Consider the following 16694-nt stretch of genomic DNA (forward strand, 5'->3'; position numbering starts at 1 on the left):
ATATACACATTTTCCTCCTAATTAAATAACTTGAACCTGCAAATCGAATGCAGGAAACGTCTATATCCTGCTCTGAGGCTTTTGAACCTCAAAACCTCTTGTCCACTTGAGGTTCAGTCAGGGCTTTTGATATATTGGTTTTAAGGAAGGGTTGGGACTAAGATAGTTTTTTTTTTTACTTGGGTGGGGTACCCGAAGGTGATGATCTCCCGAAGAAGGAAGGAGACGCCCTTGAGATATCTACAGGTATGGCCCATGCTTAAGGAGCAACAACTTCTGATAAGAAGTTTTCATTTTAACAATTACTGAAAGATATTACATACTCTTCATACTCTATAGCTAAATGGGTCCATGCATCTGAATGAGCCATTATTTATATTTCTACATTTAGGTAATTGTTGTATAAAATACGATACAGGAAATTATCTACATGAATTTCAACGTGACAGTTCTGGCTTTCAAGATCAAAAGCTGATATTGTTGTTTTATGCATCATAGGGGTATTTGAGAGAGAGAGAGAGAGAGAGAGAGAGAGAGAGAGAGAGAGAGAGAGAGAGAGAGACAGGCGATTGCATTCTAGACTGGAGGACAATGATGAAATATTGAACTCAGGATCAAACTTTGAAAGAAAAACGAAATTCTCTCTCTCTCTCTCTCTCTCTCTCTCTCTCTCTCTCTCTCTCTCTCTCTCTCTCTCAGAGGGACACTCGCTGATGCCAACAACAGATAATAATCGAGCATAAGAAGTTGACCAGGAAAGGGCATCGCCCAAATGTGTAAGACCTCTCTGAAGAAGCGATGGCACTCAGCTATTCAACCTCCTCTTGTTATTTAGTATTTGCCCTTAACATTGCATTCCTGGACGCCCAATGGGCACTGAGGTGCTCTCTCTCTCTCTCTCTCTCTCTCTCTCTCTCTCTCTCTCTCTCTCTCTCTCTCTCTCTCTCTCTTTCTCTCTTTCAGCCATTATTGCCAGAAAGGTGAGTTTCTGCAATTTCTCGTCTATGTCCCGTTGTTGCTAGCGAAATTGTGTGTCTGAAGGCACCTCAGAGATTCTAATTGAAGTTTTACACCCAGTCCTTTGTTCATTATGAGACAAAACTTCATTATTCATACCTATATTTTTACATTGCCATATTCACCATACTGCATCATATCCGCATAGTGTTGTTGCACTATGCTAGATGTTACACAAACATTCAACTTCCTTTTACCGACAAGCAACATCAGTGCCTAGCCTTTAATGCTAGCAAATCGATGTTTCATACTTAATTTGAATGTTGTACATTGGTTTAAAGCATATACATAATTCTGCATCTCTACAGTATAAGTATGATTTGATTTTATGATATAAATCAAGAGTGAGGCTCTATTCTGAATAACAGCTTATACTTAATTGTGCATATCCAAATTATAGGTATAATTTCATAATATAAATCGGCAACGTATATTTAATGTGAAAACTTCATAACAACCAAAGCAGTAATTAGACATTTTTTTTTCTAGTCACTGGGAAAGTCGTAAGTTATTTCCAGAATATTTTACACAATTTTCTGCCCATTCGTTCATATCAACCGCAAAAAAAGTTTCATATTTATGAATGATGTAAAAATACTATTGGCCAATTCAGTTAATGACGCCAGCAAACAAGATGGGTCGTAGTGAATGCCTAGGTGTGAGCCGTGACGTCACGGGGTAGTGAGACGGTTTCAGAGCAACAGCAGCAAAAGCCGGGCGACTTAATGTAGGGAACGTTCGACGACACCAGGACGAATTTCAAGTCGTCGTGCTATCAGAAAAGTGGACATAAAAGGAATACACACACCCTCTCTCTCTCTCTCTCTCTCTCTCTCTCTCTCTCTCTCTCTCTCTCTCTCTCTCTCTCTCTTGTAGCCATTAATCGTGAGAAGTGCTCAAAGGCTTATTGTGACGAGCTTCTTGTATGATGTATCTATTTATGTATATATTTTTTATTCATTTATCTGTTTATTTATGTATTTTATTTATTTATTTACTCATTCATTCATTTATTCATATGGTTTTAGACTCTGCTTTTCCTAGAAAGACCTTCTGCCCCGTCAGTTTTGATCTAGAATGAGCCCCTGATAAATTCAATCTGATTATTAGGTAAAATTCATATTCATTCTCGCTTTTGGACCTTATCAGAAACATATCAGTGAAAGAAATGCACTTTTATTTTACTTTATTATCATATTTTTGTCATGTAATTCACTGGGGATAGTTCAAGTTTATATAATATAAGTGTATGTATGTATGTGTGTGTATATGTATATGTATATATATATATATATATATATATATATATATATATATATATATATATATATATATATATATATATATATATATATATATATATATATATATATATATATATTCTCCATTTCCATAGTGAATTTTACTGAATGACCAAATTCATTTAATGTTGATTGAAATGTCGTATATTTGAAAACACTATATACTTTCTTGATGTCGCTAGACTCACTGATAAACCGTAGGCCTATGCGCCCACTGATATTTCATCAGTTATAAATAACCTTCGCTAGAAAGTTAATGCACATCTTTAGCGGATACTTGGGCCAATAAGAGTCAAAAACAGATACGTTTGAGCCCGTAAATATCGCTTAAGTTAATCCCCTCTCCGCGCGTGAAGTGAAATCTTCAGCCAATGGCGTCTCTTCCATTTAAGGAATGGTTAGAACCTTTCCTCTGTATCGCGTTACGGTGCATTCCTGGGGCTTTTATTAGCTTTGATGTTACACTTTAAAAGTTCATTTATATATACTTCAAACGCACAGGCTGCAAATGTACAAATATACACCCATAAAAGAGATATTACAGAGACAACTTTCTGTAACGTGAGCTAAAATCGTAGATAGTGGGATAGCGTATTTGGGGGCCTTTCGCCATCCTAAGTTCCCCGCCATAGTTTGTTGCTTTGATTAGGGCATCTGTGCCCAGTAGTCACGGCTGCAGAAATCTCCCAGGTGCCAAAATCAGTCGCCCCCACCAGCCCCCTGGGCCGTGGGTACGTCACTGATGTTCTCAAGCTGAGAAGAAGCTTGGCCTTGAAAGTAGTAGTCTCAGAATCGTCATTTCTCGCTCAAGGAGGTTCTCAAGTTACCTTCATGTTAATTTCTTTACTTACTTCGTTATATATATGTTTTTTTTTTATTGGTTGTTGATTTGTATATATTTATTTTTGTTCATCTGATTTCATTCGATCGTTTTAACTCGATACTGAATCGTGTTTGCTTCCAAAACCAGCTCAAATGATGGCGGTACATCGAGAGTGAAAGACCCGGATCTTTTTGCTTTTTTTTTTCCTCTCTTTCCATCCTATTCTGTCTTTGTTTATAATATCTATCAATTTCAATGCTGAATATTAATAATAGCTAAATTTAACCTGTATTCTTGTATATTCTCCCATCCAATTCCTCCTTTTACAAGGAAACATCAGCGTTAAATTCAAAATCATAAGCCTAATCAAATCCAGTGCTCGTTATTAGACCAATGCTTCTCGTCTTGCTGACCGTTTATGCTTGACTATTATCTGTGAAACGGATCTGCCAGTCTTCCCCCTACATAAATATAAAAAAAATCATTATATGCTATTTTGTAAATGTAGGAATCATTTTTTGTTCTGTTTAAATAGAGATTTAAATAACCATTAAACCGAGTGTTTGGGGACACGTAAAAAGAGCGCGAAAGAGCTCCCTTGGCCTGTGAAGAGGAGAATGGCCGATGACTTTTAAATGATTACGGGAAACTGACATAGTTCTTGTTGATTTGTAAAACTGTGCATAGATATGATTCGGAGGGTCTGTTGTTCATTCTTATAAGCCAGCTGATCATTTCATCATTCATGCACCTTAGTGATATATATATATATATAGGTCTAACTTGAACGCAAGCTCCCTCCATCTTTACCTGTGATGGCGTAGCCGTTAAGGTAGTTTGACATCTTGAAACTCTGGGGGAGGAATTTTAAAACCACTTCTATTTTTTTCTATTTAAACGCAGCCGATAAGTTAAGATTACCTTCTTGTTTTAGAGCGAATGATCGGCCTACATTCAGAGTGGGCCTCGATATTTTAAGCACCACCTGCCAATAACAGCAAGGAAAGATATCTGTACATGCCATCATGGCGTCAGAGACGTTGCGTATAAGTCTCCTGATGCGTAGATAATTCTATTTTTACGGTGCTGTAATGAGTAGTATCATCGCCCCCTAATGGCAAGCCTTAATATAGAGCTTCAATGAGTAATTCTGGCCGTTTATTAAACATCAAACATGATCTGGAGTTGTCTATCTACCCCACTAAGTGTCACCAAAACATAGACCCATTAACTTCTCTATTTCTTCATTCCTGTGAGCACCGAATCCGAAATTGAAAAATGAGAAACCCCTGACCATTCCACATGGGATTCGAACCTACACACGTTTAGAGTGAGCCTGTCAAAAAATCATAACACCACGAAAAAGAATATATTAATTTCTGCCCTCTTTTTTCATGTCATTTAGTTTAGTCATTTTTTCCACTTACAGAGCAATGAAGAAGTCACGCTTGAAAGTCAATTTTTGTAAATGTTCTTGTTTATATTTAATGTTTTGAATAGTTAGATGTTCACACTGACTGAACAGAATTGTCATCACCTGTTTCACATTAAAATGAACTATTCCTGACACTTATGATACTTATAATACCTAAAGATTCACATTAAAGCGTCGATACTCTAGCTAGCTGCAATAGGCCTATAGGTCTATATATCTCTCTGTTCATTATATTTCGCGATGTACTTGCTGAGATCTTTATTACACTCTAGATTACCCACTTAGCAACGAATACATGTTTATAAACAGTTCAGCTGAACACGATATCGTAATATTCACCAATGGGAGTTTTGTAAGATAAGCGCTGGCTCATTCATAATGTGACGTACACTTGACTCTTATTGCCAATATAAGAAGACAAGTGGACGACTTGATGGCCTTCAAGTCGTTATAGAGATGCGCTCTCTTTAGCCTGCTTTCATCCGCTGTGGTCAACAGCTCGTTAATCAGGTACGACAGGTTCTTGTAGGATTTTGAAAAGTGGAAGGAGATGATTCTCTTCTAAGAAAGTTTTCCTTTCTTTTGATGTTTTTTAGGTGAAAGCTCGGTGAAATCTTTGATAATGGCTACATTGCCTTAATTTAAAATAAAATACCTACATACGTGTCGTTTTTTTCAGTTTCAGAAGTTTGTTTATGCAAAATCTACGGCCTATTTCTAAGTAAAGTCTTTATCACCTCTTTTTAAGCTAGGCCTATTGTATATCTGGGCTCTGATCATAGTTATGTTTGATCTACTGTAAATGTAAATTTTAGTTTCATAAGAATACTAGACTGACTTTTATTCATGTAATTGTCATTTTTTCTGTCCAAAGGAAATCATTGAGCCTATGTGCATAATGGGAGTTTGGAGATAAAAGTAAACATGGCGTCGAAGCTGACTGGTTGACTGTTACAGTAGCACCAGCGGAAGTGCTCTGGAGTGTTCATAGTTTTATGTAACTTGGCACCTGCAGAACAGAGACGTATCTCATTATGACATGTTTATTATGTTTTGTAAGTCTATAAAATTGATAATATGAAGCCTCGTGAGAATATAAAACCTTGGGAAGCAAGGAAATATACTCTTTAAAGTATGTGTCATATTATCTTATGTTCAGACTGCACAACTTGCATATCTTTTTTAAAGGTTATACAACATACACTCTTTTCTGAATGTTACAAAGACTTCCTGTATGTCTGCTTACTCTCTCTCTCTCTCTCTCTCTCTCTCTCTCTCTCTCTCTCTCTCTCTCTCTCTCTCTCACGATGCTGTTTCACACGAAAGCAGGAATGATATGGCAGTTGACAACATGTAACAGAAGCACAAGGAATATGTAAGAAAACGAAAGAAAGTCATGCGCGCTTTCACATGCGCCCTCCCCTCAGATACGCGTGCGAGTGTGTGTATGTGTGTTGTGCGTGTGTGTATGTGTGTGTGTGTGTTTGTGTCAACAACGAAGCCTTTGTTTCCCCAATTCGCCTCGGGTTAACACCAGAAGAAAAAGCGTTGTGTTTTATTCTCTGTTTGTTGTATGCAAGTTCGGCTGCTTCTTGGGGGAGCCAGCTATCTGCACCTCGTATGAACTTTCGCGCCCATCCATGTTTTATATTTTTACAAATTCTGTTACTTCAGCTTATAATTTTTACAAATTCTGTTATGTCATTTTATATTCTCATAAATTCTGTCATATCGTTTTATATTTTCATAAATTCTGACACGACAAACGCTGAAATGTTGATAAACTGGCAAGAAACCTACATAGGTCTAGCAAAAAGCGAAGCAGAAATAAAATACACTAAGCGTCACGATATCTTCATAAATTCTGTTATATCAGCCTATATTTTTAATAAATTCTGTCATGTTATTTCATATTTTCATACAGTTTTACATGACAAATGCTGAAATGTCAAAAAAACTAGCCGATGACCTACAGTAGGCCTAAAAACGAAAAGAGAAAAACAAAAACAAATACACTAGGCGTCATGATTCTATCCTGGGACGAGAGAATGCATAAAATTCTCAGAGGATGAATGAGTCTCCTGAAAGAAACAGACAGCCAACCAGCTGGGACCATTTTAGGCTCTCATGCTAAGGAGAAACAGGGCGGATGTGAAACGGAGAGAGAGAGAGAGAGAGAGAGAGAGAGAGAGAGAGAGAGAGAGAGAGAGAGAGAGAGAAGACAGTTCTCTCTCCTTTTCATTATTACGGTGACATAGGCCATCAAAAGTGTGAAAATGGATCAAAAAACTTTTAGTTTTTTATTCTAGAATCTGTCAGTATTCACGAAGATGTAACGAATGCAGAAGTTAGCCTACATTACAGCTTAGGCCTATTCGCACGATCTACCATAACAATAACCGCATCAAACTTTGTCCCATTTACCCTCCTTTAACTTAGAACTCTTAACTTCCTCATCCATCCTAATTATCGCTTCCACGTCTGCACATGCGTAGATAAAGCACGAACATGAGGTGATGATTATTCTCTGCGCCTGTGAATGCACCAACTGTCAGAGAACCTTTCCGAGTGACGTCATCGTTTCCCACAAGGAGGTGACTTAACGTTTAACAGGATTGGGGAAGCAAGTTAATGGATTTGACAGCAATTGAAACTCGTTCGTAATTTGTTGTATGTCTGCGTTTACGAGGCAGGAACTATTATTAGTCTGAGTTTTTTGTCTGCGTGAGAGAGAGAGAGAGAGAGAGAGAGAGAGAGAGAGAGAGAGAGAGAGCTTTTTCATCTAGATGTCCCTTCTGAGTTAGACACCACCAGGTTAGCAAAAGTGACCTATAGATTTTTGTGGTTATAGAAAGCCAAACGCCACCTAAGTCGCTGCCATTTTGAATTTTGTTAGTTGAATGATATACACTAATGGAAATTATGTCAGAAAAGGTTAACACTGAACATGAGATCACTGATAAAGACCTTATATATCTTGCCTATCTTAGCCAGATTTTTTATATAATATAAGACAGATTCACACTGAACTCCAAGATTAGAAAATTACCTTGACAAAATAGGCAATTAATACTTAACAATCTATGCTTTTTGATATGGAAACAAATCTGAGAATTGTAATTTCTTACAAAGTCTGTTGTCCGTAATGTAAAAACATATAAATCCTGTACTACGTTCTTGTTTATAGTCGTAACTGAGAAAAATGCGTAGAAATATGCAGGCGTTATTTTAAAAGTTATTATCTAAAGCCAGTTTCAACCGTTAGCTAAATTATTTGTGTTCTGAATAAAAAAAAATGACTTTGGAAATGATAATAAATTTGTCCAGTGGCCATCTTTTTACTTATTATTTTTGGTGATTATTTTTTTCACAGGCCTTTTTAAGTTTTCCTCACATATACTTTATTTATTTATTTTTTTTTTACAAGTTTGGGTGATTTCTCGAGTTCTCATAAGGAATATATAGATCCATTCATATCAAACTATCTTTTATAGATGCTTTAAAATTCATAACTGTGTCTTCTGTAACTAAACATTAAAGCTATTTTTCCTTGTCAGAATGAAATAGAATTCTGTTAGCAGAATAGTTAGATGGTAGGCCTACAGTATGCACTAGACTCAAAATACTAAGCGTGCCTTTCAGGAACCACCAAAAAACCACACGTAGAAGTACTGGATCCTTATAGGATAAACCAGCAGTGCGAGTCATTCATAGCACACAATTATCTACAATCCGCATACCATTGTAAAGAGTCCTACAAGAGTCCTACTTGAGAGTCGTTTTTATTGTTATCATTGCTATCGGCCGTTATCAAAAAGGCGCTCTCTTGCAATGAAGTTCTTTCTCTCTCTCTCTGACTCTCTCTCTCTCTCTCTCTCTCTCTCTCTCTCTCTCTCTCTCTCTCTCTGTCTTTTGACCTAGCTATATATCTATCTGTTTATCTATCTACTGTCTCTCTCTCTCTCTCTCTCTCGACCTAGCTATCTCTCTCTTTCTCTCTCCCCCGACCTACCTACCTATATATCTATATAACTGTTGTCTCTCTCTCTCTCTCTCTCTCTCTCTCTCTCTCTCTCTCTCTCTCTCTCTCTCTCTCTCGACCTAGCTATCTCTCTCTCTCTCTCTCTCTCCCCCTCTCTCTCTCTCTCTCGACCTACCTACCTATCTATCTATATAAACTCTCTCTCTCTCTCTCTCTCTCTCTCTCTCTTTTGACCTAGCTATCTATCTATCCACTCTCTCTCTCTCTCCCCCTCGACCTCTCTCTCTCTTTTGACCTAGCTATCTATCTATCTATCTACTCCCTCTCCCTCTCTCTCTCTCTCTCTCTCTCTCTCTCTCTCTCTCTCTCTCTCTCTCTCTCTCTCTCTCCCTGACTGCGAGGTACGTCATCGCCAGCTAATATTATCCCTCACGCTTCTGCCTTCCTTAGTTCATAAACACTCTGTGGCCCTTCATATTGTTTATACCCCCGCCTGGGTATAACCTTCGGCTCCTCCGAGGACTCTTCACACTCCATACTCACTGGGCATCGTTGCCCATCTCGGGTGCGAAGTCTAATTAGGAAACGGGATCCTCTCTTTCTCTCTCTCTCTCTCTCTCTCTGGGAGGACTATGTAATTGTTTATAGGGTATGATGAGTATCTTCTCTCTCTCTCTCTCTCTCTCTCTCTCTCTCTCTCTCTCTCTTTCTCTCTCTCTCTCTCAAGACTATGTAATTGCTTACAGGGTACGGTGAGTATCTTAGGTCTAGTGAGAATCTCTCTCTCTCTCTCTCTCTCTCTCTCTCTCTCTCTCTCTCTCTCTCTCTCGGAAGACTATGTAATTGCTTACAGGGCATGGTGAGTGTCTTAGGTCTAGTGAGAATCTCTCTCTCTCTCTCTCTCTCTCTTTCTCTCATATACCTAATCATTCAATGTGCCTGACATAAGTAACTGGTAAAAAGTAATCAGCAGATTCTAAATATATACATATACACAAGTAGATTCTAAATATACATTGCAAGGTAATTACTGCGGAATTCTATTTATGTGAATGTTATTACATTTTTGCAAAGTCTAATTAGGAAACGGGATCCTCTCTTTCTCTCTCTCTCTCTCTCTCTCTCTCTCTCTCTCTCTCTCTCTCTGGGAGGACTATGTAATTGTTTATAGGGTATGATGAGTATCCCCCCTCTCTCTCTCTCTCTCTCTCTCTCTCTCTCTCTCTCTCTCTCTCTCTCTCTCTCTCTCTCTCTCTCTCTCAAGACTATGTAATTGCTTACAGGGTACGGTGAGTATCTTAGGTCTAGTGAGAATCTCGCTCTCTCTCTCTCTCTCTCTCTCTCTCTCTCTCTCGGAAGACTATGTAATTGCTTACAGGGCATGGTGAGTGTCTTAGGTCTAGTGAGAATCTCTCTCTCTCTCTCTCTCTCTCTCTCTCTCTCTCTCTCTCTCTCTCTCTCTCTCTCTCTCATATACCTAATCATTCAATGTGCCTGACATAAGTAACTGGTAAAAAGTAATCAGCAGATTCTAAATATATACATATACACAAGTAGATTCTAAATATACATTGCAAGGTAATTACTGCGGAATTCTATTTATGTGAATGTTATTACATTTTTGCAAATCATTACTCTTTCTTTAATTCCAGAATTACCACTGAGTGTTTACTGTAATTTTGAAAAGCTAAGTTTTATCTCTACAAGACCCACACTTGTGCCAGCAACTGGAAGGTCACGTGACTCGGATGATATACACGTGTGTGTGCAGAGTTCCGTGGACGCGACAATTCTCGTTTACAAGTGAAACAAATTAGTTCTGGTTTTGTGCTAACCTACAAAATCCTATAACAGACTCAAGGAAGAAGAGGAAAGGCCATGAAAGTGAAAAGAGAAGAAGGTTTAAGACACTGAAACGCAAAATGATTCTCAACAGAACGTGAAAGTGAGTCTAGAGATTTAGCGATTACAGAAACCGAACTAGACTTAACAGATCTTTTTATAGGAATAACTATGAAACCGAATGAAAGCTTATACACAGACAATACAGGCTAATAACTATGAGTCATAAACAGCCACTAGGATACTGCTAGGATACTGAATTCCTGAAGTAGGATTCCAACATGGGAATTTCAAGAGGCACGGTGCTCCGGGGGGCTTTGGCCGTCAGCCTCCTGAGTGCCGTTGGCGGGAGAATCATCTGTTATAACGGAGGACACTGTATCTACAACTTGTGCATCTGTACGGGTGGATTTTACGGTGTACAGTGTCAGTATGGTGAGTAACTTGCTAAAAATGTATCCTTTACTTATTTTCCTGATTTTTTTTAAGTAAATCAAATGTCTGAATCTTTGTATCTCTTCTCTAGAGGAAAATCAGTTATTGATTTCCTCCAAAGACTGATTTTATTCAAATTGCTGACAGTATGCAAGTATTTATTACCTTGAAATTCTAATTCTTTACTTCCTCTTAGAATTAAAATAGCTACTTTTATTGTCGTTTATAGTAAAAGAAGATTTTGTTGTTGACTGATCTTATATTAACCATTTTACGTCTAGTCGTATCACTGAGGTAACCAGACTTGTAAAAGTTATACTTCGATTCGACTGTCTTCTGTCTTTCCTGCTAGCAATCCTTCGGCTTGATTTTACACTGAAATTCTTCTTCTTCACGATAAAAACAAATACAAGGAAGACAAGAGAAGGGCATGGAGATAGGAGTTGAGGTTGTACCTCAAAAATAAGCAGCTTAAACGGTTTGTGTGTCTTGTGTCGGGAAAAAGTAGAGCGCAGGTTTCCGGCGCAACTTGACATTTTCCGAGCGAGTCTGGCATTCGTTAAAAGAGCAAATCCCAAATTTTTAGGAGGGTATACCGTACCCCTCTTATTAGAGGACCCAGGGACTTGGGTTTACGAGAGAAAGCTTCACGGAAAAGCATAGACAATGTTTGTACAAAACGGGAACACGTGGACTGAAAGATTACTGAAAGAAAAAGCACAAACTGGCTGGCTGACACCAAACACCGGCTTAACTGCTGCCGTCACGGGGATATGTGACACTAGGCCGAACGTAAATGCACAATGCATGTATTTACGTTTTGGCTTTAGAGGGAGACTGGCTTGGCATGTTTTGGTCATCTACTTAGGTCTAGTTATCAAGTAAAGCAATCTAGCACTGAATTCAAGTTGTCATTGTCACCTAGATAATGGTAGGAGAAAAGAGAAATGGGACTGTCCGCCTAAAGTCTAGAAAGACACTGACTCGGCTTATTTTGGTCATTGTAGCCCACAGGTCACAAAGTAGGAAGGTGTTGTGCCCCATTAATTATTGAATAAGGAATTCAGTACTAAATTGATGTTGTCATTGTCATCTACATAATGGAACTAAAGAAAAAGATAGATTGTCCACCTACGTCTAGGTTGTAGGACTATGGATTGTGCACTACGCACGCGCAGCAATCTGTATAACGGTTCATGTTGTCGTTATAACCCTTCATTAATGCATTTCTAATTACGCGCCTGTCTCATCTGCGCGTTATCTTCGATCTGATTCTAATATTTCATAATATTTCGTTGGTATTTTGCGCGTTAGTCATTTCAGAAGTAAAGGAATTGTTTTATAAAATCTCTTTCAAAGAATTGGCGATAGAGTCTTCACTTCAAATTCATAAGACCAGGGGTTGGTTTTCTTGTTTATTATCCAAAGCTCTTTGTTTATTATTGGTTTTTCTTTGAAATCTATTAATTCGGGATTATTTAGCCAGCTGCGCGCTTGAAACAGAAGACAGAAAGAAGGAGATTCTTAAAGGCCTAGACCTATCCCGTTGGGGGTTGGGTGCCATCAGTGTACCTCACGCCCTGCATTGTAAGCATTACTTGATGTTCCTTGCAGCGTCCCTTCGGCCCCCAGCTGCAACCCCTTGCATTCCTTTCCTTGCACCTCCGTTCATATTCTCTTTCGCCCATCTGACTTTCCCCGACCCTCTCCTAACTAATATAGCATTAGGCCTAGGTCAGCATTGTATAAATTACGTTTCCATTGCAGATCAGAATGAGTGCTCAGTGAACAACGGGGGATGCAGCCACGAATGTAGGAACACCTTCGGATCTTTCATTTGTTGCTGCCCACCTGGGTACAAGTTGATGCCCGACAAACTCACTTGCAAAGGTCAGTCACTTCATAATTTAGTTATTTCATTCATAATCTACTTCACCTTTCCCTATTTTATCCTAATTATGTGATCTAGCTTTAATCGTTGACTTCATCTTTGAATAGTTTCATATCATATCACAAATGCTTCTTATGTCCTTTGGCCTTGCAAGTGACCTTGATATAAATGCAAAATGCTTCATTCAAGCTCTGGGTCTCAGACAGGTTTCTCTTGTGAATATGGCTATCAGAAAGTTGTTTATAGATATTTTAGGTGAAAAGGCAAAATTAAATTCATTGTTTCTTTGGTGACTATCAAAACCTCAGCAGAGAAAAGTACAGGACCTGTTCTGTAACTGAAAAACATGATAAATCAATAGCACCCCAGCAGAGAAAAGTACTGGACCTGTTCTGTAATTGAAAAACATGATAAATCAATAGCACCTGAGCAGAGTATACTACAGGACCTGTTCTGAAACTGATAGAACATAACAAACAAATACCACCTTTGCAGGGAAGACTACAGGACCTATTCTGTAACTGAAAAACATGATAAATCAATACCACCTTAACAAAGAAGATTACAGGACCTGCTCTGTAATTGAAGAACATGACATATCAAAAGCACCCTAGCAGAGTATACTACAGGACCTGCTCTGTAACTGAAAATCAGAACACATCAATAGCAAAATATACTTCATAAAAGATGAACAACAATGAAACAACTCGACCTGATAATGGAATGCTGAAGAATCTACATATACTGTATATTATATCTATTTTTCCATCAGACGTGGACGAATGCGAGAATCACAACGGTGGCTGTTCGCATCACTGCATCAACACAGAAGGTTCCTACGAGTGCAGATGTGACACAGAGCAGCGCCTTCTGCCCGATAATAGGACGTGCATAGGTTAGTTTAGCCTCGAGATTTTTGCTGTACTTTCTGTGATCTCTCTCTCTCTCTCTCTCTCTCTCTCTCTCTCTCTCTCTCTCTCTCTCTCTCTCTCTCTCTCTCTCTCTCTCTCTCTGTATTTCCCATCACCTTCTGTTACTTCTTTCGAATGAACACCATAACATTCTTTGGAAGCTTGAATTTCAAGTCAGTAGTCCCTGTGGTGGGCTTGTTCTGTATGAAAAGGGTTCTTCATCTTCTGAATAATAATAATAATAATAATAATAATAATAATAATAATAATAATAATAATAATAATAATAATAATAATAATAATAAAAGCTTGAATTTCAAGTCAGTGGTCCCTGTGGTAGGCTTGTTACATAGGAATGGGGCTCTTCACTTTCTAAATAATAATAATAATAATAATAATAATAATAATAATAATAATAATAATAATAATAATAATAGTAGTAGTAGTAGTAGTAGTAGTAGTAGTAGTAGTGATAATAATCCTACTATTCGACTCCTTTCCTTGTAGTAATTACCTCAGGTTTCAGGTCGAGTGCCGCACGCCAGGTCAAAATGCCAAACCAGGAACGGAGGATGCCAGCAAGTCTGCACCGAGTCAGGCCACCGTGTCACGTGTTCGTGTAGACCTGGGTATGGTATAATTTCGACCTTTTATTTTTGTGGTTTTCTTAATTTTGATTCAGTGGAGTTATAAAACATATTATAACCCATCCTCTGAACTTGTTTAGGGGACACCATTCATCGAAAATAGCCTTCATCAGTGAATATTACGAATGACTACGTGTGCCAGATGGTTGCAGTGGCGTACTGAGTAAACTTTGCTAGATTTCTGCCATTTTTTGCATCTAAAAGACCTCTATGTTGCATTTCAGCCATTTTTGATGTTAAAAGACTACTTCTGTGCATTGCATTTGCGTTCATAAGGTGTTGAATAAAGACCTCTTTCCAGCATTTGCGTTCATAAGGTGTTAAATAAAGACCTCTCTCCAGCACTTGCGTTCATGAGGTTGTTCAATTCTGATCTGACAGTTTTCAGTTAGCCCCAGACAAGAAGAGCTGCGTCGCCGAGGAGAATCCCTGCGAAGTGGACAACGGTGGATGCCACGACAAGTGCGAGGTCGTCGAAGGGCGTGTCAGGTGCTCCTGCAGAAGTGGCTACACACTCGCCGAGGATAAGTCTACTTGTGAGGACGTCGACGAGTGCCGGAGTCCTAACGTCTGCGCTCGAGAGTGCCACAACACTTGGGGTTCCTACGAGTGCCGGTGTCCTGCAGGATACGACCTCGGAGCCGATGGGAGGTCCTGTTCTCGTAAGTGCTTCGTATTTTGTTGACCCTAGATCAGTTCGGGGAAAGGTTCATCCCTCCTCCGTAGGGGAGTAGTGTTTTCAGTGTACCTCACGCCGTGCACTGTAGGCATTACTTAATGAGGTTCTTTCAAAGAAAGGTTCATCCCTTCTCCGTAGGGGAGTAGTGTCTTCAGTGTACCCCATGCCGTGCACTGTAGGCATTACTTAATGAGGTTCTTTCAAAGAAAGGTTCGTCCCTCCTTCGTAGGGGAGTAGTGCCGTCAGTGAACCTGACGTAGTGAGCTGTAGGCATTACTTAATGAGGTTCTCTGCGGCGTGCCTTCCTCAGGCTCCTAGATGCAACTCCTTCCATTCCTTTTATCATACCTCCATTCATATTCTCTTTCTTCCATCTTACTTTTATCAAACCTCTCCTGCGAGATTTTCCTCCTGTTACACTAACCTTTTACTCTCAATTTTCCTTTCCGCTTTGCATGACCTCGTAGGTCCCAGCGCTTTTCCTGCAGCCTAAGTTGTATATTCTATTCCATTCCATTTATCCATGACGCATTAAGTCCCCAACCAGCTATTGCAAAATACCCACTGACCTAATTTCAGTGTCATTCAGCAGAAAAGGTCATAAAAGGTGAGGAAAATATCAAGATGACATTCAAAGGCATCATTTGGCCTATCTAGGCAGCGCACATTGTTCTGAACTTTCGATTCATCTCGAGGAGCTTCACTTTATGAAATTAATAAACAGCCTATTTTGAAACAGTTCGTTTAGCTTGATAAACAATTGATAATATGCGCGAGGAGTCTCCATGTTTTCAGGTGATCTCGAGAGGGCGCCATTAAGACATCTCAATAAACATCTCATTAATTATTGTTTTAAATTTTAGCATTTGTTTTCAGGGAAGGGTCAAGACATCTCAATAAACGTCTCAATAAATGAAGCATTAAATCTATAGCATTTGTTTTTAGGGAAGGGTCAGGTTTTAAAAGTGATTCAAGTCTCAAAAACTGATTGGTCATGATCACACGATTGTCAACGGGTGGCCTTTTTAGGACTGAATGGAATGGAACATAAAATTTAGGCCAAAGACCAAGCGCTGGTGCCTATGAGGAAGTCATTCAGCGCTGAAAGTGAAACTGAGAATAAGATGGTTTAACAGGTGTAACAGGTGGAAAGCCTCGCAGTTGCACTGTGAAACATTGTTAAGAGAGAGCTGAGTAAAGTAAGATGGAAGAAAGAGAATGTGAACGAAAGTACAGTAAAAAGAATGAAAGGGGCTGCAGCTAGGGGCCGAAGGGACGCCGCAAAGAACCTTACTTAGCCATGCCTATACAGTGAGGTGCACCGAGGCATTTCAAAACCTTTAGGAATGACCCCCAAAGTGTTGTCAAGGACGACCTGAGTCTAACAGACTTTTTCTTTCTGACTACAGCCATAGAAGTGAACACCCCCGACTCTTGCTCAGTCAACAATGGAGGGTGCCAGCACATTTGCAACCACGGTCCTACGGGTCCCATTTGCAGCTGCCATGTCGGTTATCGCCTCAGGGAAGATGGCAGGTCATGTGAGGTAAGGCCAGAAAGTAATCTTCTGTCAGGTCACAACAGATACCCACGATGACCTCAGGACACTGAGCCATTGCACAGTAGGCCTTACCCCCTTTAGATTTGTAAGATTAAGAATGTTACCATCTTTTCCTGTTAGTTAAACACAAATAATCATGGTGACCCAGGTAATTTAGAAGTTGTACAGTA

General features: G+C 39.1%; 1 protein-coding gene across 6 annotated transcripts in view; it reads left to right on the forward strand.

Annotated features, from left to right (window-relative positions):
* Nucleotides 1-16694, forward strand: part of LOC136846761 (multiple epidermal growth factor-like domains protein 6) — a 50659-nt gene that overhangs the window by 13891 nt on the left and 20074 nt on the right. For all 6 annotated transcript variants that reach the window (XM_067117969.1, XM_067117972.1, XM_067117973.1 and 3 more), the window contains exons 2-7: nucleotides 10211-10835; nucleotides 12603-12725; nucleotides 13499-13621; nucleotides 14164-14266; nucleotides 14666-14946; nucleotides 16373-16509. In XM_067117969.1, coding sequence (XP_066974070.1) covers nucleotides 10682-10835; nucleotides 12603-12725; nucleotides 13499-13621; nucleotides 14164-14266; nucleotides 14666-14946; nucleotides 16373-16509 — 921 coding nt within the window. In that variant the 5' untranslated portion in view covers nucleotides 10211-10681. The remainder of the gene's footprint in view (nucleotides 1-10210; nucleotides 10836-12602; nucleotides 12726-13498; nucleotides 13622-14163; nucleotides 14267-14665; nucleotides 14947-16372; nucleotides 16510-16694) is intronic.

Source organism: Macrobrachium rosenbergii, chromosome 15 (genome assembly GCF_040412425.1).
Source record: "Macrobrachium rosenbergii isolate ZJJX-2024 chromosome 15, ASM4041242v1, whole genome shotgun sequence".
Lineage (NCBI taxonomy): Eukaryota > Metazoa > Arthropoda > Malacostraca > Decapoda > Palaemonidae > Macrobrachium > Macrobrachium rosenbergii.